The sequence below is a fragment of the Anopheles coustani genome, chromosome 2, assembly GCF_943734705.1.
Source record: "Anopheles coustani chromosome 2, idAnoCousDA_361_x.2, whole genome shotgun sequence".
Classification (NCBI taxonomy): Eukaryota; Metazoa; Arthropoda; class Insecta; order Diptera; family Culicidae; genus Anopheles; species Anopheles coustani.
In genome coordinates, this window is record NC_071289.1 from 34,720,939 (window position 1) to 34,745,117 (window position 24,179).

At 46.9% G+C, this 24,179-nt stretch overlaps 4 protein-coding genes across 4 annotated transcripts; all 4 read right to left on the reverse strand.

Moving 5' to 3' along the window:
- Positions 1-15,581: 15,581 nt before the first annotated feature.
- Positions 15,582-17,407, reverse strand: LOC131264283 (trypsin 3A1-like). Its single transcript, XM_058266566.1, has 2 exons — positions 16,682-17,407; positions 15,582-15,617 (listed from the first exon to the last, which is right to left on the reverse strand). Exons 1-2 carry the CDS (start codon positions 17,405-17,407, stop codon positions 15,582-15,584), a joined length of 762 nt encoding a protein of 253 aa, XP_058122549.1.
- Positions 17,408-18,346: 939 nt separating this feature from the next.
- LOC131264284 (trypsin 3A1-like) lies at positions 18,347-19,174 on the reverse strand. The gene has a single exon (XM_058266567.1). It carries the CDS (start codon positions 19,172-19,174, stop codon positions 18,347-18,349), a length of 828 nt encoding a protein of 275 aa, XP_058122550.1.
- Positions 19,175-19,788: 614 nt separating this feature from the next.
- Positions 19,789-20,619, reverse strand: LOC131264285 (trypsin-7-like). The gene has a single exon (XM_058266568.1). The coding sequence runs from the start codon at positions 20,617-20,619 to the stop codon at positions 19,789-19,791; it is 831 nt and encodes a 276-aa protein (XP_058122551.1).
- A 352-nt stretch (positions 20,620-20,971) lies between these two features.
- Positions 20,972-21,802, reverse strand: LOC131264286 (trypsin-7-like). The gene has a single exon (XM_058266569.1). It carries the CDS (start codon positions 21,800-21,802, stop codon positions 20,972-20,974), a length of 831 nt encoding a protein of 276 aa, XP_058122552.1.
- Positions 21,803-24,179: the final 2,377 nt, after the last annotated feature.

The following is a 24,179-nucleotide window of genomic DNA, read 5'->3' on the forward strand; positions in this document are numbered from 1 at the left end:
CGACACATCTGTATAACAATGTCCATCTTTTCAAAGTTTTTATTAACTACATATAAGACCAGTTGAGGCGAACTTCTGGCCCAAAGAACGGAATGGCTAAGCCATTTTTTCTTTTGGCTGTCGTTACGGATTCTGCAATTTTGGGATTTTTTAGCCTTTCTCCATAAATGACCAAATAGTCAAAAATACAAATCAGGTGAGACAGGAAATGTCTCACAGCATCAAACAAGTTTGTTCCGCGTTGTCAAGCTCGTTCTGAATTTAACAGAAATGCTACTCTTTGTTTGACATTGAAAAAAAAATTGCTAGCGTTTTCCGTTTTAACATAAAAACATCGTTAAAATTTGTCTGTTTTTTAATGCAAATGTTATCATCTCTCTATATTTTTCTAGTTTTATTTTAAATTTCCAATCAAGTTCTATTAACTTTATTTAGATTTTGTTATTTAATATTCTCTTTTTCACAGTGTTTTGCTGCAACGGGATCCCCTTAGAAGCTTATCGAAGCCTCCCAATAATGTTGTACCGACATCGCTTTAGATGATATCTATTCGCACAAGCAAAACGCATCCGCACACGGCAAAACCTTATCTGCAGCGTTCGATCACTTGTCCACCGGTGCCGCTTATCTGGTCTTCTTCGCTGCACCGGCCCTCCCAGCAGCACCAATTGCAATCAATACCTTCTGACAGTGCTATTAATTATCGTATTATGAACATGCTCGCGTTCACGTTACCCTCGGAATCGAATTTACCCCCCGCACACACACGCTCACGTGCCGTCTACCACGCGAAAAAAAAGGCTCCACTAATCAAACCGAACCAGTTTCCACGACGTTTTTCTCGCCACACGCAAGTGGAGCAGCAGCAGTGAGGCAGGAAAAATGAACCCGACTAAAATCGGTGCAGGCGCGCGCTGAGCACCCGAGCGAGCGTTAAACTTGCCTCCGGATGATGACGGTGGTGGCGGGTCCACCGTTGGGTCCTTCGATGTAATTCACCCCATCAAATTAACAGCTTCATCGGCGGACCACCGCGAGAGCACATCTCATTACGCTATCGGGGTGGAGAGTTTGGGTTCGAGTGTCTCCCCCTCACCCCCGGAGTCGCGGAGGTAATGGTGCTGGACGTTTGGAATTGTAATTAATTTAAAGTGTCTCGTGTGACTGCGGGGGTAAGCTTGGTGAAGCAAATCGACACGAGTTGAGGTAGATAAATAGGAAAAAAAGAGGAAACATTTATGTTAAATAGAGAGTAGAAAAATGCGTGTCATTTCAAGCGCCACACAGGACGATCCGGCTGAGACGGATCGACCAGAACGTTGGACGGAAACATTGGTACGCAAAGTGTCGTAGGACAGAGACAAAATGCATGTACTCCAACCACTATCTGTATTTTCTTTCGGATATTTTTCTGCATCAATTTCCTACCACATTTGCTAACCCGCTCCTATCAATGACTTACTCAAGGTAGGCAAATTAGTAAATCATCTGCAACAAATCTGTCAACATACTTTCATTAGCTTCTATACACTTCTTAGTGGAAATTGTTAATGTATTAATGTTTGCTTAGTATGCTTTTTTCCTCCCTTATTCCACCCACTTCCCCGCCCTCTCAGTCCACCCATGATCGGTTCGTTTCTTTGATGACGTTGCTGTCGCTGCCCGTTGACAGGGAAACAAGTTCAACTTTCAGTTTCGCTTGACGGCCACCCAAGCTCCCCTTACCCCGGTGCGTCTAGTCGAGCGTTGCGTCGGCCGGTTTTCCACCACGTCGGTGCGTTTCCGACTCACACTGAGTCACATTCACCTCCCGGGACAGTGTGGAGCAGGCAGGAGAAAAAATGGCTCCACCGTAGATGCGACGTTCTAGTTTCGTGTCGGCCGTCATCGCAGTCCGCCGGTAACACAAATTCTTCTCCCGTCAGCTTCAATCAGTGCCTCCCGCGAAGGAAAAGCGGCCCGCGGGGACGAAGAGGTACCATACTCGCCGGTGGCCGATGCCGGCGGATGTCAACTCCGCTCCGTGTCGCATCGGTCGGTTGAGTAATGCGTTGACGCAATGTGGGGAGGTCGACACCGTTCGGGGTGGTCCCAAATCCGTTTGCGGATCCGTGAAAGAGCGCTCAAGTCCCCCGAAGGAAAAGCTGGCCGTGGTTGCTCCAGTTTTCCAGGTCGTGCCCCGGTGGTGCGCCGGCATTCGGTGGCACCTTCTGGTGGGGCATTCTTCCACCGAAAAATGGTGCCCGAGAGATGGTTTTTTTTTCTGAGGCTCCCCCAAAAATAAAAACGGCTTCAAGAACACTCGCCCGATGTTGATGACCGACGACGCGATTCGTCGATCGATTGCCGATTCGATTGCGAAATTGGGTTATGATATTTAGACTCACCCGCCAGCCCTTCCCCTCCCTCACCAAGGAGGAATAGGCGGCGTAATTTAGAGCCTGACCTGAAGAACATCAACCGATCCGACTCGGTTGGTTCGTTTTGAGGCTAAAGGGAGCAAAAAAGGGGGTGGAACGGAGAATACGGCGGGTGGGTAATGCGCAGTAATGCGGTATGATTATGGTACGCATTTGGCCATCATCGTTGTCGAGGTGCCATTGATCCGTGTTTAGAAGCTTGTACAAATATTTTCCAACGAGCTCGTTAACCCTGACGGATGGCAAGAAATGCAAGGTAGCTTATTTTATATTTTATTTTACTTTAAATTTTCTTATTGTTTCAAATAACGTTGTTCATTTACCTCACTATATTTTCTTTGTTTAAAAAGTTAATAAAATATTTTCACGTTCTAAGACGTGAAAGAGCGGTTCATCAAGTTGAAATAAATTTCTTTGTTATTGCATGCGAAAAGCTATTTACTACTTTGAAAGCTGGTTATTTTTAAGTTAAACATAAGAAAAGGTAATAATATCCCTTATCTAGGGGCAAATAAATAAAATATCTTCTCTCCCTGAAGGGTTGCTTGATGCGAAAGAGCATGATCCAACCAGCCGGTGGCGTTCGCAACCCCAGCATAAAACGTGTAGTTATTCCCGCGTTCGGTGCCTTTCGGCGGCGGTGCAATAATCAAATAATGATCGCATATTGATCATTCCAACGCACGGAATTGATCGACAGCCTTCTATCACTGATCCCAGCGACCGAGGGCTCTTTTCTTCCTCCCGGCAAGCTCCGTGATCGGTGCTTCAAACACCATTCTTCAGGTGAACCGCAACGGGCGCCAAAAGCGGTAAACTTTAACCCCCACTCCGCTAGAGCTAAGTTGATTCCTGATGCCACGAAGGGCGGAGGAGGGTGGGAGGCTTTGGACGGTGGTGCCTTAGAAAGCCGAAGGGATTTTTCGCGGCGCGCGTATCGCGTGCTCTATCAATTTTCTTTTGGTTTTGCCAACTATCACCCCTCGGTTCTCGGTGTTCGACAATCTTCAGCGTCAATTGAAGAAGGTTTAGTTTTCAACTTGATGATGGCACAGATAGGTGCAACAGGAATCGCACCTCCACCTCGTCCAGCGACCAACCGTTAGAGGATAAAAATTAGGCCAGCTCGCTTGGCTCGAGCAAAACTCTCGGGAGTAAAAACCTCGAGAGAGCAGGAAAAAAAAAACCCCGAACGAACAAAATTGATTGATTTCTGACGGCATCGAATCGATTCCAATCGGCACACAATTGCGTGCGTTTTCGAGATTTTCGAGATGGTTGATCTTTCGCGCGGCCCGATTAGATGCTGCCCGAGTATGATCCGCGTGGCCTGATTTGGTGTTGCTTACCTTTTCGTCAAATTTGAACCCCCGGACAAAAATATTGCGTCACACACGTAGAAGGATTTTTCTTTACTGCACAACACTGTGCTTTTCTTTACTGCACAACACTGTCTAAACTGAGCAAGCCTTTTGAACTAGTTTAAAGGAGATTTTCCGTTTCATAAATTACAGATGGTGGAACGAGAGGCTGGACGTCGGGTGTTTTTAAAGGCCCCAACCGCCAGCGTTGGAGCAGGAAATGCACGCAAAAAGACACACGCTGAGTAAGTACGATTTAATTGAAGAAAAGTGCGGTGCCGGGTACCGTGATTTAATAATTTCGATATGTCACCGTGCTCTTTCCATGGGGTCCGCTCGGTGTTCACTCCGCTGGACGGCTCTTAAGCCCCTCGGTTCGGCCAACCCAACCACCGAATGACGTACGCGAGCTCGCGTGGGGCTAAATGTTAAAACAATAAGCGCCAGCGATCGGTTTCCCCCGTAGTCCCCGAGTGGTTTCATGCCCCCCTGCACGCAGCGGGAAACCGAACAGCCACGGAGCGGCCTGCCATCGGCCCTCAACGTCTCCCGGAGTCTGACATCGCGTGAACATAACATAATAACGTTCGAGCATAAAATGCATGCATGCATGCTTTGCCTTGCCTTTGCCTAGACCTCCGCGGCCTAAAACGCGGACGGGTTGAATCGAAGCTGGTGCAATGCAAGCAGGGGCTTGAAACGGAGATGGCGAAACAATAACAGAACAAAATAATATCATAAAACCACCGGTGGCCAGTGCTTTCGCGGCCAATGTCCGGTGTGTTTACGTTTTGGTTGCCGTTTCTTTGCCCCGTTTTTTGTTTCCACATGTGGTGCATTTCGCGCGCGGAAAGTCTCGCCCTGTCTAGGCGATGGGGGAGGGAAAATCGAAGAGACCATACGGGGTCCAGCACGCATATACGTTGGTGTATGCAAAGTACGCGAACATGGGACGAAATTGCGATCGCGATTGGAGACTCAATTATCGATGAATGATGAAGTAACTTGCTCAAATCGACAATTTAATCGAATTGAAATGGCAATAGGAAAGTGCGGGAAAAAGGGAGACGGAATCGTGGAAAACCGTGCAACCAAACCGATGACGACATGTGGTTTTTCGCGCATGTGTTACCGAGGATGTGGTCCGTGTGGTTTATCCGAATGAAAAAGCGTAACATGTAGAGTTGTGTAATTCCGATTCAGATTAATGAATCGGAATGATTCATGAATCTTTCAAAGAGAGATTCATGACTCTCTAAGATTCACGCATGCTAAAAGAGCAGAAAAGTAATGATCCACGCGAATGGAAGAATCATCGAGCAAGATCTATGAAAGATTCACAAAGATTCATTTAGGTTTCGTAAAATTCATCAACTTTTGAAGATTAAAATGAAATACCAAAAAAATTATAAATCAATCTGAATGAATCTTAGGTGAGCGATTCATATGAATGAATCTCGCCTAAAGATTCATTAGGCATAACACTAGTTACATTCGATCTTGGACAATTGAACAAACAATTGCGAAACGATGTTGGTGTGCTTTTCGTTTTTACAAAATTCAGACTTCCTCTTCCAATTTACAAAAATATGAAACATCGCGTGCCTTTAAAATAGTGCCTAGGATCAACAACATTAAATTCAAATACAAGAGAATCATAATTAACACTATCTTCGACAGAGATCGCAGCAAAGTGTTCACCAATCGATCACTACCGTAAGGCGTTTAATCGGTTGGAATCGGTTCTCTTTGTGCCACCTTGTTTAATGTGGCCTATTTCCAACCGATACGTATCAAATGGCCAATAAGAGCACGTTCTAGTCGGTTGCGTAAAGTTGCCGCGTCACGATATATAGATGGTTTGACCCGGCGAAGCACGTTCTATCCGTTTCCTCTCCAACCGCCGTACGCTACGGTTTTCGAGACGCAAGAACCTTAGAGGCGCCTAGTGGATTACCAACCAGAAAAAGCGGAAAAGAAAACATCACCTCTTAATGCGGGTCTAAACGATGCGCATGGTTCAAGGGCTTCTCCAAGCCGGCCTCTTCCCGCATCGAACCGATACTGAAATTGATCGACCCGGCATAAAGCATATCGTTTATTGCCTAATGATATGATTGAATTCGATTCGTTTCATAACAAGGCTAGGTTTTTTTTCTTGCTTTCCACTTGAGCACCATATCGTCCACCTTGTGATTTGGAGCTTTTTTTTCGTTCTTCCGAGCCCGAACCACCTGCTTATTAGACGATGCTATAATTCTGATATGAAACCTTTGGCTTTTTATTTCTTAAATGGGTTGATTCAGGGGTGGCACACTTTTCAATTTTTTATTTATTCGAAATAGAATAAATATGTTACTAAACAATTCATTTGATGACTTAAGAAGAAAAATCGATGATTAATTTTTGACTGACTTTACAGAACCCAATTTTAAATATTTAAATATATTTTAATTTCGAAAAATGAGAACAATATTGTTCTTTTAAATGTTCGCCATCACTGAATCGAACCAAAACTTATCGAAACACCTTCTCTCGGATCTCCAACCACTTCTAGGTTCACCATGGCCTAGCAGCTTGTGGTGTTTGATCGAAATTTATGATCATTCGATGATTTGTTTAATTTTTGATAGGAGTGTGCTGCATCTCAAGGATGTCGAACCACCACCCTATGCTCTATGATTTACGACGTGTTTGACGTGCTGGCTGCAAACAAAGGTGTAAAATGGACACAGCAACCTGGCGAGCGCCTAATTTGTTGTGGCTCGATAGTTCGAACCGCCGGCCCGATTCTTTGTTTACTCCGTGTCCGTGCAAAGTGGCACTGCCTGCTCCGGCGCGGGATGCGTCCTTCGGTTTCAGGAGAAAATTTATCATTCGGTCAATATTAGCGGATCCACCCGATCAGAGGGTTGAACGGTTATTATCGTTCCATTAGTGGCCTAGTCTATTCCCGCTGCCCTTGGCCTAGTTGTTGCCCCTGGCGGGGTCCTGCTGTACACCGAAATCCTGATGGACTTTCCCTCCTGCCATGACATGATAAATAAACAAGGAACGAAGAGAAAAAAGCCCTTACCTTATCAGTGCAAACACAATGAACAACATGCACGTCTCTCGCCATCGTTCGGCTTCGGTTGTTGTGACTTGTTGCGACGACCAGTGGAAACCCACCAAACAGGCTTCATCGGAAGCATTAGGCTGTCCCTATGCTGCGAGGACTTCACCGTCGGGTTACCTGTTTGCCAAACGGTGACTGGCTTGCTTTCCTGCCGACGAGGAAAATTCTCACACTTGCTCACCGACAACCTGGCCCCCGAGGCAGTGCAAAGAAAGTCGGTTATCGCTGTGAGTAGAGTGAGAAAAAAATGTACAAGAAATGCCAACAAAAGCGAGCAGTGCTCGAAAGGACTCGCTTGGACCCCTTGGCAGCTCTAATTTCCTACACCATCGGGAAACGGACGCAGGGAGCGGTAATAGCAGAGGTTCGTTCGGAAACTCGCATATTATAACAATAAATTTAACTCCATTTATCGCTCGCAATAAAACGCAATGAAATAAATATATAACGAACTTCTTTCCCACAGAATGGTCCGATTCCGGCGTCCCCTTTTTCTTGCGACACGGAAATTCCGGCGCACTAGTTTCGGGATTTGAATTGAGGTTTTTTTTCTTCTCGCCGTTGATATTCTTAACACTCTTTGGAAGCGTCGTAGGTAAAAAAAACACGACTCTGGAGGGCTGGTTCTCTTTGGATCGGTAGGTTGATAAAGGAATGGGTTTTTGGCATGGTGACTTTTAGTGAAATATTTGCCATCCTAATGCACATTGCGGTATCTTATTTCCTTCGAACCCTGAAATCCTGCATGACAAGGATCAAATTTCATAAAAAAAGTAGCTCCAAGTACTTTAGAATTGAAAAAAATCAGTAATAATAAATCCTGCAAAACTACTCCGAAATTCACAACCAACTCCCGTTATAATTTTCCCACAGAATAGTTAAGCTTCTTATCAATTTCACCGTACGAACAAATAAAGGTGCGTTTTTTTTCCTTAGCTCATCTAACAATCGTTTTCACTAAACCAAACCTTACCTCCGAACTGTTGTAGAACGTTCACGACCCCTCGTCACGGTGTGATCATGATTGATCTAGATTCGGGGCGGGAAAGATTGCCGTCTTAACGATCGGCACAATTTGGCGAAGGTTTTCGCACGTAACGGCCATCGATATAGTTATTAGCGTCGCCCGGGGGACGAAGTTTTCTTTCCCCTGCGGACCGAAAAACCCGTTCCGAGCGCCTAAGATACGAACTCTCGCGAGAAAGATCGCTTTAATGATAATAAAATCAGAAAAGCAAACGTGGCGTAAAATCGGTCCCGGTAGCGCATGCAAATGCAATCTGTTTTATCGTTCAATTCTGCATCCCGATTTTTCAACCTTTTATGTTTCTCTCACTGTCTCGGTGCACCGCGAAGAAACCTGCAATTAGCGCTCGGAATTGGGTCGTTGCGAAAATGAGTTCAAAACAGGGTTCTGCGGCGATCCGAAAACTGTGGCAAGTGATTAATAATGCATGCAATGCGTTTGATTAGCATACGGTGGCAGGGAGGGGAGAGATAGGTAGTGGTAACCAAAAACCCCCGGTTTGCGAGATGGAAAACTGTTCCGTCAAAGCAATGAAAAACGCACAACCCTCTTTAAGGCGCGCAAATGAAGCAATGAAATAAATCCCAACGACACTCACAGCCCCGACGCTCTGATTACTTCTTTTCCAGATTTTTTTTTGTGAAACCGTTTTTGTGCGCGGAATTTTCTTTCTCCTTGCTTAATCCAAAGCGCAGCTCCGAAATCAAAAGGACTTAAATATGATTTACATCAACTGCCAGCGCATGGAATGGCTATGTTTCACGCTGTGCAGACGTACGCAACCGGTATATAACCACACACACACACATACCAACGCTCTCAAGAAGGGTATGCTAATAGTTTTTTAAGTATGCAAATTTAGAATCCTTCAAAGGACACTTCCCGCGATCGGTTTTCAATACCGACCGGCTTGCATGCGTCTTTCCAAGTCGGAGAAAACCGAGAGAACAATGAAAAGGAAAAACCTCCGTTACGCCGTGGAAAAAAGGGGGTTGGACTCATACACTTGTGGCGTCCGTGCACTTGGGTAAGTTTCAGGTTATTTTGACTCATGGCAAGTGAAGTGGAAACTGGGCATCGGGAACTTTTTGGCTCTTCAAGAAATCCAATCTTTTCGAGATGAAATCAAGCTGGCTTGTTGAGTGAAGTTTGTCAAAAGAATTGGCAAGCAAATCCTTAAAGATGTATTTCTTAAGTATGAAACCAAAATGATGAAACTGAGTTTTATTTTCCAAACTAACACAACGAATGCAAATCCTAAATGGTGTCAAAACATAGCTCTTTAGTGTTGCAATTATTTGAATGCAAAACAAGTAGTTAAGATGCTTGATAAAGCTCGTCGAACTGGATGGTTGTTGAGTGCAGGTTCGAAGCCGGTTGCCTAACCAGTTTTCAGGCCAACGTTTCTTTGCGGGGGCGATCGGATACACCATCTTGCCTTGAGCTCTGGGTCCGGCGAAGCGTTTGTATGTTCACCTTGCACAACGCCCAAACGCCGTCCGGCCATCTTCGTTAAAGGATGGCTGAAACGAGCGTTCGGAACCGGCGGAACAATAAACCCGAATGTCCTCCGGGCCCCCAGGTGTGAGGCCATGGCGTCTGCTGGCGAGGGGCAAACACTAACGATCGCAGGAACAGTCTCCTAGCCGAAGCTTGCCGTGCGAAGCGTCCATCGAAGAATGAAGTCATAAATTAGATAACGCGCGTAAACAGCCACCCCGAGCGAGATGGTTGCCTCGACGGAATCCTGGCGACTGAAGTAGGGGTGCGGCGGCTCATCACCGGTTCTCATCACCGTTCAACACCCATCCGATCTTGGTGGCGTGAGGAGGCGTGAGAGAATCGTCCCGCCATCGCCATTCCGAGGCCGTACGCCGATCGATTAGCAAGAGCCGGGTCGGTAATAATTGAGCCGACCGCAACTGGCCGCGATTTGGGCAGCGATACTTCCTTACCGGGAAGTGGATCGTGCTGCGATCGTAGCGCGCCTAATGGTGCTACACACAAACCGCCCTAAGGAGGTGCTAGGAAGTAGCGCAGTTGGGAAAAGAACGGTCTACCTGATAGCGCACCACGCGTTAACATCTTAATAACGTGCGACTCTTTACGGAATGGCGTGATTTATTGTCGATATGAGGCTTCCCAACAGGGAGAGGGCGTTTAGGACACGCTGAAGGGAAAGGTTCCAAACTCCCACGCGACCTATTTCCCTGGAAACTTGTTCGCACGCGTATTCCCATAGATCCAACGCGGGGACTTAGGATGAGACTTTCTGCTAGAAGATCGTATGCATGGTTTCAAAATTGATTCCGGAATCATCTGGCCTACCTCAGCGACTCTGCAGGAAGCCCAATTAAAGCTCGCTGTAGCCAGGAAAAACAAACAGCACCAGCAGAGAGTCTTGGGTGTTCCCGAGCTATTTCTTGGCCTCAAAATTCATCCCCATGATGGCATCGGGAGACCGCGCACATGGTCGGTGCGTGAGAGCAGTTCAGAATATAAAAAGAAAACGCTTTTATGGCGATCGTCTTGACGAAGCTCCGATCCGACGCGATGTTGCACCAAACGGGCGGTATCGTATTACCTCCCGGACACCATCGTCCCATCGGAGGGTGGGCAGTTTCCGCCGGTGGCCATTATGGGAGTCGATTAAAAGTAGTTAAAAATGCTAATAACACACCTGAGCGAACCGAACCGCTGCCGATGCGAGGGCGTGCTTCGCTCGATTTGACCGGACCGCGTCGTCGTCGTCGCCATCGTCATCGTCTTCGTCGACCATTCGCCGTAGCTTGAGGAAACCCACACCGACTCTGCCATCCGGTGGCGAAGGCGGTAGAGTTACGCGACTCACCGAAACAGGAGCAGCGTCTCCCGTTGGAATGGCAGTAAAAGGTTCACTTTGGCGTGCGGTCGCCGATTTCGGTGGCTTCCCTCCTGCCACCGGGAGACGGACTGACCGGACCGGACGTGCCCGGGAACGAATCGCACCACACCACTTACCAGCGACGCCAAGTGAAAGAACCACGGATGAAGCGGATGGGCAGATGATAATGGCGGCGTTGGTGATGTTACACCATAGCGAAAGAGCGCAGCGTGCTCAGCCGGCAAAGCATAATCACCCACCGCATCTGTAATATCGTAATTCTACCGTCCAAAACCCAATTCCGGTGCCACCGGGCACCGGGAGGACAACTGGACGTGCCGTCGATGCCATCGTGCGTTTCGCCGGGGTTGTGAGTGGCTTTTCCGGGGCGGGAGGCATGTTTTGATCGAGCTTCGGTCAGCAAACGCCGGCGACTGGTGGTGGGGCGACCCACGCGCTTCCTGCCGAACAAGTGAGGAAGTGGACTCTAAAATTACCGATGCTTCTTTTCTTTTTCATTTCCCTCCCTAATTCATTCAAGCTGAAGACGGATGAATTGGGGATAGTTTGAGTACGTGGGTGCATTCCAGACCGTTGCCGTCCGAGCGATGAAAGGGCCACCATTGTTAGAGTAGCAAATAGTCACTGCTGGCCTGCTCCGGGATGGGTTGCCTGCGGAAACTAGGTTACAAATCAAACAAACGGACATGGATGCGATACTCGAGATTCGTGTCCGTAAGATTGATCGACCCAGCTGGGCAGAGGTTTCTCGAGCTTATTTCCTACCAGGGAAGTACCCTCTGTCACAGCCCGAAGGGGTTTCAAAGTGTATAACTTCCAGTGGCGGATTTACTCTCATGAAGGCTCTAAGTGGTAAAATGAACGGGGTAAACACGGTGAAATACCGTAAAATATTATAAATGTTTGTCTTGTTTGTAGGGTTACTGCTCCTATAGTGGTGCTAGTACCGATAGTGGTTGTAGTGGAATAAAATTCTAGCTTTACGACGAAATAAATACAATGGAGGTATTTGTTCTTCCATGAAATATTCTTTGATCTTCTGCGGATTGTTTGAAAGTTAAACTTTCTCATTCCGTAATAAATTAAGGCTCCGAAATTAATACATTTTAAACCGGTTGTAATAATATGCTGGATTTATTAGGAATTTGTCAAGTATGCCATGCTTTCCTTAAGGCTATAATTAACTGCAAAATTCGTTGGTTTTTTAGAGATCTATGAGGCCAATGCATTAATCTATGACCAAGAAAATGCATTGTTTTATGAGTAATGTTCCCGTTCTGTTTGAAATATGTTTCAAAAATAAATCACCGTCAAAATATATTCGGTTATTTCCAAGTACTATCACCATTATAGGAACATGATACCACAACTATAGGAACCACATCATCATTATAGGAACAACCAACTAGGAAGAAATAACCGCTTTTTTCGTTTGTTGTTTTGTGGTTTGCGGTGAAAGTAAATGTTTTTTAGAAGTAAAGCCGTGTTTCGATCATTATCGGTTAACATACGTAAAATATTATGATCCTAACACTTATAAATTACATCATATTGTTAGTTACATAACTAACTGCGCCACTATTGGTACCGTTACCCTATCCTTTTTAACAAAATCTGTGTTAGCTATTACTGGTATCCTACAATCAATAAGTTTTCAATTTGGCCTAAAAATAACGTACCTCGTTTGTGAAGGAATAATATTTTTTATTTCGAATGGTATGCAGCTTTTTTAAATGCATGGCAACATCTAACATGACATGTGAAAAAAACATTGCTCAATTTCTGATGGATCAAACTGTTTTAGTTTTTGTATGCATTGTTTTAGTCCTATGCTTCATGTATTCCAAAACCTTGCTGTTTTGTTGCAATTACATGTGGCCGGCATTCATCATCTGTTGCTCTTTAACTCTGAACAAATACCAGACCATCCTTTTATTATTTCGTGATGGTTGTTAGCAGTCAGTTTTGTAGGACACAGTAAAATTACCCATTATTGTAAGACTGACCCCGTTCCAATTTATTACCACTCGATCAGTAACGAAGATTGATTAATTCTATGGAATATTTGTTTCAGTATAAATCTTACCAGGCCCTTTGCGAGCGGGGCCTCCGCGGCCGCGCACCGTCAAACCCGCCACTGTGTATAACCTCGTAACAGTTTTCGAAACTACACGAAAGTCGATGAAAACTAGGTGATAGTTGCCCGTAAATGGATACAAATGCTATAATTCTACGCCCGAGATTGGGATCTTAATGTGCCTGAAACGAAACTTTTATCATCCGCCTAAACATCCAAGGTGTGAGAATAATAATATTGAAACATTAGAATAATCATATCTTACCGTCACGTTATCTTTTCAATTGCAAAACCCTTCTCACATTTCGGCCGCCAAAAGCGGCCATAGCTTCCAGGCACGGATGGGCCGCCTTTGTGCCCGAATGGTTTGGATTCCTTATCGACGATATCGCATAAACCACACTGATGAAGTGGTTAGGCGTGATGCAATCGTAATAACTGCGGATAAGCCCGGAGGCTGACAATGGCAGGCAATGTTGAAGTTCACACCGGATTGGAACGTTTTCGCGCCCAACCAAGCCAACCGACAACTGGTGGCCCCTTTTTTGCCTACCGATAATAGCCGATCGATCACAAGGTTTGAAGGAGAACCTCCTCGACCGGGGTTCATTCGATGGTTCGCCTGCGGTGGTTTGGCCTGCGGTACGGAAGGTGGCCAGGTCTGTAGGTAACTGTTCCGTTCCGCGGTCTGCTGATGGTCACTCACAGTTTGCGGCGGTGTAGTTCACCTTAACCTGTTACTTCGGGAAATCGCGTTAGCGCCAAGAGCCGGCCCAACCCAAAACCGGGCACACTAATCTTCCTTTCGGTGGTGGTGGTACGGCGACGCCAGGTCCATCCAGTTTGAGTGCAAATTTTTCGAAGGCCTCTCGTGGTAGCGATTCAACTCCGCTTGCACGCCGAAACCCGTCAAAGGGAGCTTTGGGTAAAAATAGACACTCGTCGCTGGCGGCGCTTTCAAATCGCAAGCAAACCATCAGCTGCTCCGTCTCGCTGCAAATCATGACCGCGGTGGATTCCGGCCGTTCCTCCATCCGCTCCGCGAGGGATCGATTTTTCCTCTGCTTCCACGTTCCTTGACTCGTTGGTGGATTTTTCCAACTACTGCTGCTGCTGCTCACAAACTTACAACGCCCGGCAACACGGGCTCAGATTACGAGTGGAATAATTTCTGATAACGAGACCCCACAACCGCCCCACCACCCCCCGCCGTCCGGGCGACCTTTAGCTCGTTCGCGTGTCGATCCGCTTCGAAAACCGATTGCGAACAAATCACCCACCCACTCGCCCAGCAACACCCACCCCCCCGCTTCGGAATGGCAGGTTGGTGGGCCAATTTGCTCCGGAGACACCGCCGTCGAGGCCGAAATCGGTGCGCGCACGGTGCCAATTGCCGGCTCGACCTAACCTCAATTTGTTGTTTGTGTGACTTTCAACGGGCGGCTCGATCGGTTTTCCTTCAACCCCGTTCTGCACGGAGTTTCCGTCTGGTGAAGCTGCCCATACTGGTAACGACTTTTTCCTTAGGAATAAACACATCTTTCAACGAGAAAAAACGTGAGATAGGTTAACCCTACGCGGTGAACGTCATCAAACCTGACCATTATTCAGGATTCTAAGACAAAGTTGCATATCCTCGGATGCTTTTTCTGAGATAAAACTGCATTATGTATGCATTTGCTGCCTCCGTAATACAGGTTTATGCACGTGAAAGTGCCGTCCAACGGATTTTGTGGTAGCTCTCGGAGTCGTCCTTTCTGGTAAAGGGATACCTTGTTCGTCTCATAAAGGAAAATAAGGCACTAAATAAGATTAAGGACGAAAAAGTAAACGGTTCACGTACCTTATTTTTATCAAACCAAATCTTGCCCAAGCACTTTGTACTGCACCTCTTCAGCACTTTGTGTTTCTTCTGCCCAATTTCTTTTTCCTCCACACCGTACTGTTTGATACAGATTTTATTACCGGCAGTGGAAATCTCCTGCACTATATGTGGCCGTGCGCAAGTGAGTGATTGAATTTTCCCTTTTTCTAAGGCCCAATACCGACAAATATACAACATCACAGCCTTCTCATTTAGATACACATGACGATAACTCATGGCTTTTAGCCGGCAAAGCCTACTGAAATGCACAGGAATTGTGTCTTCCTTTCTCACTCCGGTGGTCGTGGTTCATCACCATCGTACGCTCCCCTTTCATTCACGCACAGGAAAAAGCGTAACGCACGTTTTCCCCCACGAACCAAACCCATTTCGTCCGGAATTCGTTTCTTCCGCATTTCCCGCGCATTTCCGCATGTCGCACGAGGGAGCGGCCGGAACGGTACGAAAATACCGGCTCCGGAAACAGGAATGCCCTCGGATGTCCGTATGTGTGTGTGTGAGAGTGTGTGTTATATGTCCCCCTGTTTGCTTTTAATTGCATCGAAGTTGCGCTCGGAACGAACGCTGCGCTACCCCTCATTACCATTAAAATTGTTACCAGCAGAACGATAGGGGAAGAGTAGGGTGGGGTGGTTGAGTTGAGGCAAGCGGGAAAACCGTCGGGAAGGTCCTGTTGTGCAAGAGGGCTCCCGGTTTTGCTTTAACGTTTGCGTACGGTTGTTCGGTACCGGTGCGCGATCGGAACCTTTCAGAAAAAAGGACCTTGAACAACACATACACACACGATGGTAGGCGACTCCGGTAGGACTTTACCGAAGCGCAACATGTTGTTGCCTCGTTGGAACCTGAATTGAGGACGAAGAGAAAAAAATCAGAATATCGAAAACTCGTTCTACATTCAACACACCGAACTGGAATTCGGCAAACCAAAACACTAATCACAGGCAACGTGTCCTCTCGCTAGGAGTTTCAGTGTTTTTTGGATGAGTTCTACAATTCCACCCAGACGTGCCAGGTTGAGCTGTACGGCAAAACCCCATACCCAAACCGGGGACACCTTCCGGAAGGGCATCGATACGCAACATCAGAGGCAGAGGGAGCAAGGACTTGATTGAGCAATGGAAAAAAGGAGAACGCAAAACGCGTGCAGCGAAAGAATGGTCCGGGGTTGGGCCGGGAGGTAACCGATGTTTACCTGCGGTAGAGATCCGGTTCCCGGGGACCAACTAAATCCGGATGCTGTGTGCACACACCACCCTGCCGTCCCCTGCCGAATAATTAATCTGCATGACAAGGCACCTTAGCGCTTGCCCCGGATGACAATATCCTGATTCGAGTAACAACAAAAAAACAAGTAAAACGTACCCTACACACTTATCCAGACTCATCCGGCACCGATTCACCTCAATCGATCGCGAGTCCTTTTTGGTCCTTTTTGATTGTTGACGCTTCCCGGGGTTGCAGGAAGTGAAAAGTTGCTCCACAAGTTTCGCTGAAGTGTAGCAGCAACTACACCGATGAAAAAGTTCCCGCCAAAGCACGGCTCCGGGTAGTGGCTAATTTATGTAACGGTCAGGTAGCAGGATGCTCGACGAAGGACTCGAAAGTGTCTGGGAGACTGATAAAAAAAAGTGTTGCGCACCTAGAGTAGTTTGATAAATTTATGATAATTTCATGGAATATTGAGCAACGATGTAACGGTTATTTATCTCCTTTCAGCCGAATGAGGCGAATTCGTGGGAAAGCGGATAACTCTTCGAGTAGTAAAAAAGGAAAGATGATCTTTCGTTTTGTGAAAGTTTTTTAAGCAATAGAATGACATCACTCTACCTTATCATCCTTTGGATCGTTTATTGGCACAAATCATCCTGTGGTCGCGATCTCTCTGTTGTTGAACAATCTGAAGTACCCAATTGTAGAAGGAACTGACCGCTATGTACACTCCCGGTGCGAGTGGCCTGGCACAACCGTCGCCAAAGACGGTAACGCCGGCCAGCTGCCCATCCACCACCAGCGGTCCCCCGGAGTCTCCCTGGCAGGTGTCCACCTTGCCGCCCTCGAACCCGGCACAAAAGTTATAGGGTTTGATCTGTCCCGGATATAACATGACGCACTCCTTCTGTGGCAGAACCGACACAACTGCAGCCTTCAGCTGGTAGTCTAAGCTGCGCTCGAGGGTATCGCCGTAGCCGGAAATGTAACCGGCCGTACGGGGCGCGGGCCACTTTTTCGCGTTCCACAACGGAACGCAGGACACCGTCGGGCCGAAGACCAGATAGCGGGCGAGCCTGAACAGCGCTATGTCGAATTTCGATTGGTCGGGATTGTCGGCCGGAAAGTACATTTCATCGACCGGGAGTAGCTGACCGGCTTTCGGTGTGTTCACACCGACTACCACATCGTACCGTTGAGGCTGGGTGCCATTCACGCAGTGCTGTGCTGTTACGACCCAGTGCGGACCGATGATGGTACCACCGCACTTGAACCGTTCGTCCCGGAATATGCCGCACTGGTAGGGCACTTCTTCGATGTCCACTCGGAATCCGCCGACTATGAGATTTGTTCGGCCTTCGGCCCGTGTGCAGGCAACAAGGGCTAAAACAAGCAGCAGAACGTTTGTTCTCGAGCTGTCCATCGTTTGATCCGCTAACCTATTCGACTGAGCCTGTGAGGCAGTATTGTTAGGTTTATAAAAACGCATGTTAGCTATACTCTGCCAACTAACTGAAACTAATGTGAAGTATTTCTTGTTATTCCATGGGCTGGCGTAATCTACTGTATCTAATTTTAGCAATGAAAACATTTGTTTCGTTGTAAAAGTACGAATGTCCTTCTCAATGTTACCAAATAAGTTTGTTTCATTCCTGAACCAATATAAAATTAATAGCTGGTATTCTGAAGCTGGTATGCATGTTATCTGAAAGACAAAATGAGTACACTGCAATCATTTGGGACAGTTCATCTGGTTAGCTAAAGAGACTCTGATCTGAAAAACCTTAAATTGTTCAACCTGTAGCAAGATCTATTGACTTAACAAGCAGGATGATTAAATGCAACAGATCATTATGCTTCTCAGAAGCATCGTTAGTAGTATACGATATTGATCGATATTTTGAATTTAAAAATCATACTTTTGTTTGTAAAAGATGTGAAGACTGTAAGTTAGTTTTGCACATAGCGGAGCAACACTCTACTGTATGGCTTACTAGAGGGCTAATCCAACACTAAAAGCAAGTAAACGTCAAAACAAGGTTTTCGAACAACATACTCGAATTAGTACGCTGTGTATTTGAATATCCCTTGCTACGTTTTGGGAATTGTCATCGTTTCTCTTTATACCATATGGGAGCTGGGGTATAAAATTTGCTGTATGGTGGCATAACAATTAGAAAAGATGATATCGTGCAATTGCCCTTTTATTTTTCTCGACAAACTCTCTAGCTGGGTTTGGAAAAATTGGTTATTTGTTACATTGATTTTGAAACTAATCGTAGCAAAATTGGCAAATAAATGCATTATACAGTATGTGTTTATTGATGGTAAACAGTGGCTTACTAAATAATAGTCATATCGTTCAGTTGTCAATGACACATTTTCCGTTCGATTGTTTGCGCGTATTAGACTCGATGGTTTTGTCGATCCAATTGCGTAACGCCGAAATCCTTGTGTAGATGCCCGGCTGCTCCGGATCCGCACAGTAGCGTCCGTGCGATATGATACCGACGAGGCGGTCCTGGTATACGGCTGGCCCGCCGGCATCATACTGACAAGCGTCCCGACCTTCCCCGGCCGCGCAGAACATATTATTCGAGATGCCCAATTCTCCGTCCCAAACGTATTGCAGGAAACACTTAGTCTGCTCCACAATGGTCACGTCGACCAGTCGCAGTTTGGCGTCTTGTGCGGGAACGGTCGGATCGCTGCTTCCGTACCCAGTCACCTCAATCTGCTGGTCCTCGGGAAGTGTTGCGTCGCTGTCCACTAGCTTGATGCACTTGATGCGTAGCTCGTAGGCGAAGTTGCGCTGCATCTTCAGCAGCGCCAGATTATAGTTGAAGTTGACAAAGTTGAAATTGGGGTGCGGAATTACACCGGCCACAGGGATGTCGTTGATGCCCCAGGCAATGTTGGCATCGTCAGTGCCGGCGCGAACTTTCAGCAACCCTGGCGGCAACAAGACTTTGGATGGAGTATACACACAGCGGGCCGCTGTTATGGACCATGATGGTGCGATTATGACGGCACCGCACAAGAACCTGTTGTTGACTAGCAAGGCGGCCTGATACGGTGCTTCTTCGACCGAGATGATATCTCCACCAACGATACGATTGCTGGGCTTGCCGTTGATTTCCAGCGCACAGAAAGTTAGCACCAACGCAATGGAAACGATTTGCTTCAACATGGTTATACTAAAGGACTTGAGGGGATCTACAAGGTTTCTGCGCCAACGATAGCGTGACACTGACGTGCCATACACAGCAACGGTGCATTTATATAAACATCTTGTTGGCGCAAGTTAGTACAACTGTTTGATTACCAGAAATTGATTTGATACACCAGTTGTTATTTCCATGTAAGATATTATCGACGCATTAGGATATTGCATGGCGAATATGAGTTTGACGTAAAGGGCTATGTTCTCTAACCAATCTAACCAACAAATGCTAATGTTAAGCATTTCAATGTTTCTTTACATAGAAATCTAAACTCTGGTATGATTTGCATTCAATATTGCCAACAAACATATGTGCGAAGCTTTATATTTATTCAGCTCAAATTTCTAAGCGGACTTGATGTATTGATGTCCCATGAAGAAGTTTAACAGCCAAAAGAGATGAATTCGAATTCAAAGGTGGTAACTGAGGGTTTTTTTCACCAAAGACCTCTTTATTATCAATTTTATTGGGATCTATGTAGCAACAACTAGTATTTTATTCCAAGGAAGACATGAAATTTAATGGATCGAACAATTGCAACATTCTCTATATAATACACTTAACATTTGGCCTCAATTATTCAAATGCACTGACCATCAGGGGGATAATGCTCCGAATTTACCACGATCGTACCTTCGATCCATTCCCACATTGTAGAAATCAGAGCGTATATTCCGGGAAACTGATCAGCGGCACAAACGCTGCCTCCGGAGACCAACCCCAACAGTTGCCCATTTTGAACAGCCGGACCGCCAGAGTCGTAATGGCAGGTGCCTTGCGCTGGTGCTCCTGCACAGAACATTCGGTCCGTAATCGCTTGTCCGATCGCTGCGTACCGTTGCTGGCAGTCCTCGTGGTCGAAGATGGCCACTTCGAGGGCCTTCAGTTGCGTGCTGCTGGGAGGTCCCACCGAGTTCGGTATCGAATGTCCATACCCGGTGACGACTGCAACCGTTCCCGTAGTGGCCGGTGTACCCGGAGGTACCATCGGTATGCAGCGTACCTGATCGGAAAACTGCAACCGTGCAGCCAACCTCATCAGGGCCGTGTCGTAGTCTAGCTTTACCCCTTCTTGGGCGTAAAATGGATGCAGGAACACTGTGTCCACGGGCTGATCAGGTTCTTCGTTGACGTTGGCATCATTGGCTCCAACGCGTACGAGCCATTCCTCGACGGGAAATAGTTCCCCAGTGGCGGAGGTAACGCAGTGCCCTGCCGTGAGGATCCAGATTGGCGCAACAATCTCACCACCGCAGTGAAACGCATAATTCCGAAACAGGGCCGCCTGGTACGGTGCGTCGCTGACCGGAATCTTCTGGCCACCGACTATGTAGTTGACCTTTCCACTACCAGACTTTGCCGAGGCAATGGTGGATAGAGCCAGAAGAATAAACGATATTGAAATCCACATCTTCAACATGACGGATGTAATTCCTTGAATCAACTGAGCTACTGCAATGGGATGTTTCTAGACGATAGGTTTATGGTACACAAGTCGAACACTCAATCGTGACTGATTCGTATTAGTAAAGCTTTTGCGTGAACATTTTCATTTTGATACCAATGATAACCAAAATAACTTTTTCTTTTTGCAATGGAATGCATGAATAATTTTGCTGTGTAATATTTTTTTAAACAATCCACATGAATTATTAAGATTCAAAGTCAAAGAGGCATACATATGTAGAAGAAGTTAGACTTATTTTGCTACAAAATTGTTTATTATCATCATTATTATCTACTAGCAGCTTGTCTTAGTAGATTTATTCGCATTGCCCGTCCGATGGATCGTCCCCAGTATTGCTTGCGATAATTTCATCGATCCAGTCACGCACCGCAGAAACCAGTGTGTAAACTCCAGGGAAGGACGCATCCGCACAACCTGCTCCGTGCGAGATCAATCCAACGAGCTGTCCATCATGAACGGCCGGTCCTCCCGAATCGTAGACACAGGCATCTTTTCCCGGCGCGCTTGCGCAGAACATAGTATCCGTCACTGAGATTGCGCCTTCAGGATACTGACTCCGACACTCCGTGCGATCAACGACAGTTACTTCGACGGCACGCAGTAGATGGTCGTCATCGGTAGGTGAGGATATTGTAGGATCAATTCGACCGTACCCAGAGACAAACACTGTATCGCCTGCTACGACGGGAGTTCCCGGCGGCGCCATCCGTATGCAGCGTACCCGATCGGAAAACTGGACTTCATGAGACACACTCATCTTCATCAGGGCGACGTCGTAGTCCAGAGGCTTTCTAGTGAATTCTGGATGCACGAATATAGCTACCACGAAGGCATCCATTTCTCCATCCACATTAGCATTGTCGGTTCCGTATCGGACGATGAATTGGTTCGCTTCTATTGTACCACCACCAACATAGACAACACAGTGTCCTGCCGTGAGGATCCAGCGAGGTGCTATGACCACTCCTCCACAGTGAAGTGATCCCGTAATGTAGATCGCCGCCTGATATGGTGCCTCGGTGATGGGAATCAACCTACCGCCGACGATAAGGTTGGAAGTCGTTGCAAGAACGAAGGACAAGAGCGTCAACAGAAATATGGTTAGCAGGTTCCACAGGGTTGGCATGTCGCATGTACCTAGTTTAGTTCCTACCCGTTTACTACCCGTTCATATCGCAAGTTACCCTAGGTATAAGGGAATGATGAGAGCTTGAATCGGAATTAAATCCGCTTGGATGTGGTACTTCTTGAACATTGGTGTGTTTAATCAAAAAGAAAAACAAACCACGTTAAATTAACATGTATGACGAGGATATATAAGCAACGCAAATTCAGTTTAAACATGAGTTTTTCAGCTTGATGGTTGTACAGTCGTTTGGTTTTCATGCATAGTAAAACATTAACGACATATCCACTGCAACAACTCGTCCAGTTCTTGTAACTCTTTCCCGTTCTATTAAAAACTCGTATTGTGGAAGTACTAAAACATACCGTTTTATTTCACCCACCCCCGCCACCATCACAAACAAATCGGTTCATCCACCGGCCATAAATTAAAAGATCGTTGCCTTCGCTCCCCACCCGAAACATCATTCACGCTTCCATTCGGAACCCTTTTGCTAAAAACTCGTCTCAACGGGAAAAACAATGACGCCCTTAAGCGCAGAGGCTCCTGTCGCAGAGGAGTCACTCTCGATCCCAATCGATACCCCATCCGATCGGCGGGCGTTCCGGAAGGCAACTCGTCATAAAATGCTCATGTTAATGTAGCCATTTTGTAGTTCCCTTGGGGAGCGGGTGGAGAATGGTGTATGGCCCGCTTTGTGCGGGGGCAGAAGCGCCAGCGCGTGGATGAAATAAAACATTGCTTTTTATTTCACTTTTCCCAGAAATAAATACAAACACCGGTACGCCGGGTTCGTCTCTGGACGGTTCGACGGCACCCGGGGGCTTGTCCATTTTAGGGTGTTCGGTAAGTGGTCTTCGGAGACGCTGGGCCACATTAATTGCCAACCGCTGCCATCGCTCATGTAGCCCGTGGGTGATGATGGTGATGATGCTGGTTATGGTGGTGTTGGTTGCTGGTTTGAGCCGGCGGTTTAAATCCTATCCAACGATCGCACGTGCTGATCTTGACGGGTTGAACGCAGGGGTGTCTAGAAACAACTGATGCGATATGCGTCCGGAGATAAGCGCTAGGACTCGCTCTACATCTCGGCAAACGCGCACGAATCCATTAAAACCATTTCTTCAACACCTTTTCCAGGAAAGTTGCTGAACTTTGGCACCTTTCCTACCTGCGCCGGATGGGTTTTGCCACCAGCGGAGGCCATGTTTCTTATCGTTGTTTGCTGGTGGTTTACAACGTGTTTATCTTAATTTGGCATTTATTTCCGACCATCCTCGGAACCTCATTAGCAGCGTGCGGATCTACCTTTCGGACGTCCCGCGGTTAAGAAGGCGCCACCTTTCAGCCAGCCAAACGCAAGTGTTTGTGGTGAGGTGTCCAAACAAAAGACTCTCTTTAGCATCCCGTGAGACTTGAGTAACCAATCACACACTGACTTTCGCTCTAACGTCGTAATCGTTACCCTCAAAACCTTCGAGACCCCCGGGTTACATTAGACACGGTTCCGATAGTTGGGAAACGCGTCCGCCAGGAGGTGCGTTAAGATAACTGGCAGAAAATTCGGAAAATTACTCCAACCGACCCGCGGGCTCGATGCGCGCTGCTACGCAATACTGCCGCGTCATTCGGCGCCCGAGAGGGCCTTGATTTACATGTCCTGAACCAATCAGAAAACCGGCAAGTGTTCCCAGCCGAACCCGGGAAACCCAGGGCTACACCGCAGGTAGCGCGCAGGATAAACGTGTACGAGTGTTTTCACGCCCTTTCTTGACGCGCTATCCGTCTAAGGATCCCGCGGGTTCATCAAACATCACGACGTCTTCGTCCTCAGCGTCAGGATCAACAATCCTGAACCCACCACACTGGATTATGCATGAAATTTGGGTCACCTCTCGGGATGCGACGTCGACCTTTTTCCTCTCTTCTGGTGCATTTGCATTTTTCTTCTATAGATCGTCATCATTAGGCACCTCATCATGTTGCCCGTGATGAGTCATTCGCTTGATTTATGATGTAACGTTTCAGTAACGGAGCTGAGCTGCCGGACTCGCTGCTTGACTCTCCCGTTTCGCTGCCGTTTTCCGTCACGGTTTTTGGCACGAAATCATGATCACACATGAAGCGTGAGAAAAAAGCAAGAAGACTACATTGTAAAGCCTATCCGATGTTCCCCAGTGATGAGTGGTTCCCCGAGAAAAGCCACTTCAAAGCGGGTTGTCGCAGACACTGCTTCATTGCTTCCATTCGGCTAATTGGAGCCACCTCCGGACGAAAGAAGCTCTGCCATGTTTTGCGCCATAGGAACATGATATATGCCTGTCGATCCGACGCTGGTCAGGGGGAAACAATCCTGTCATCAACGCAAACAATCCAG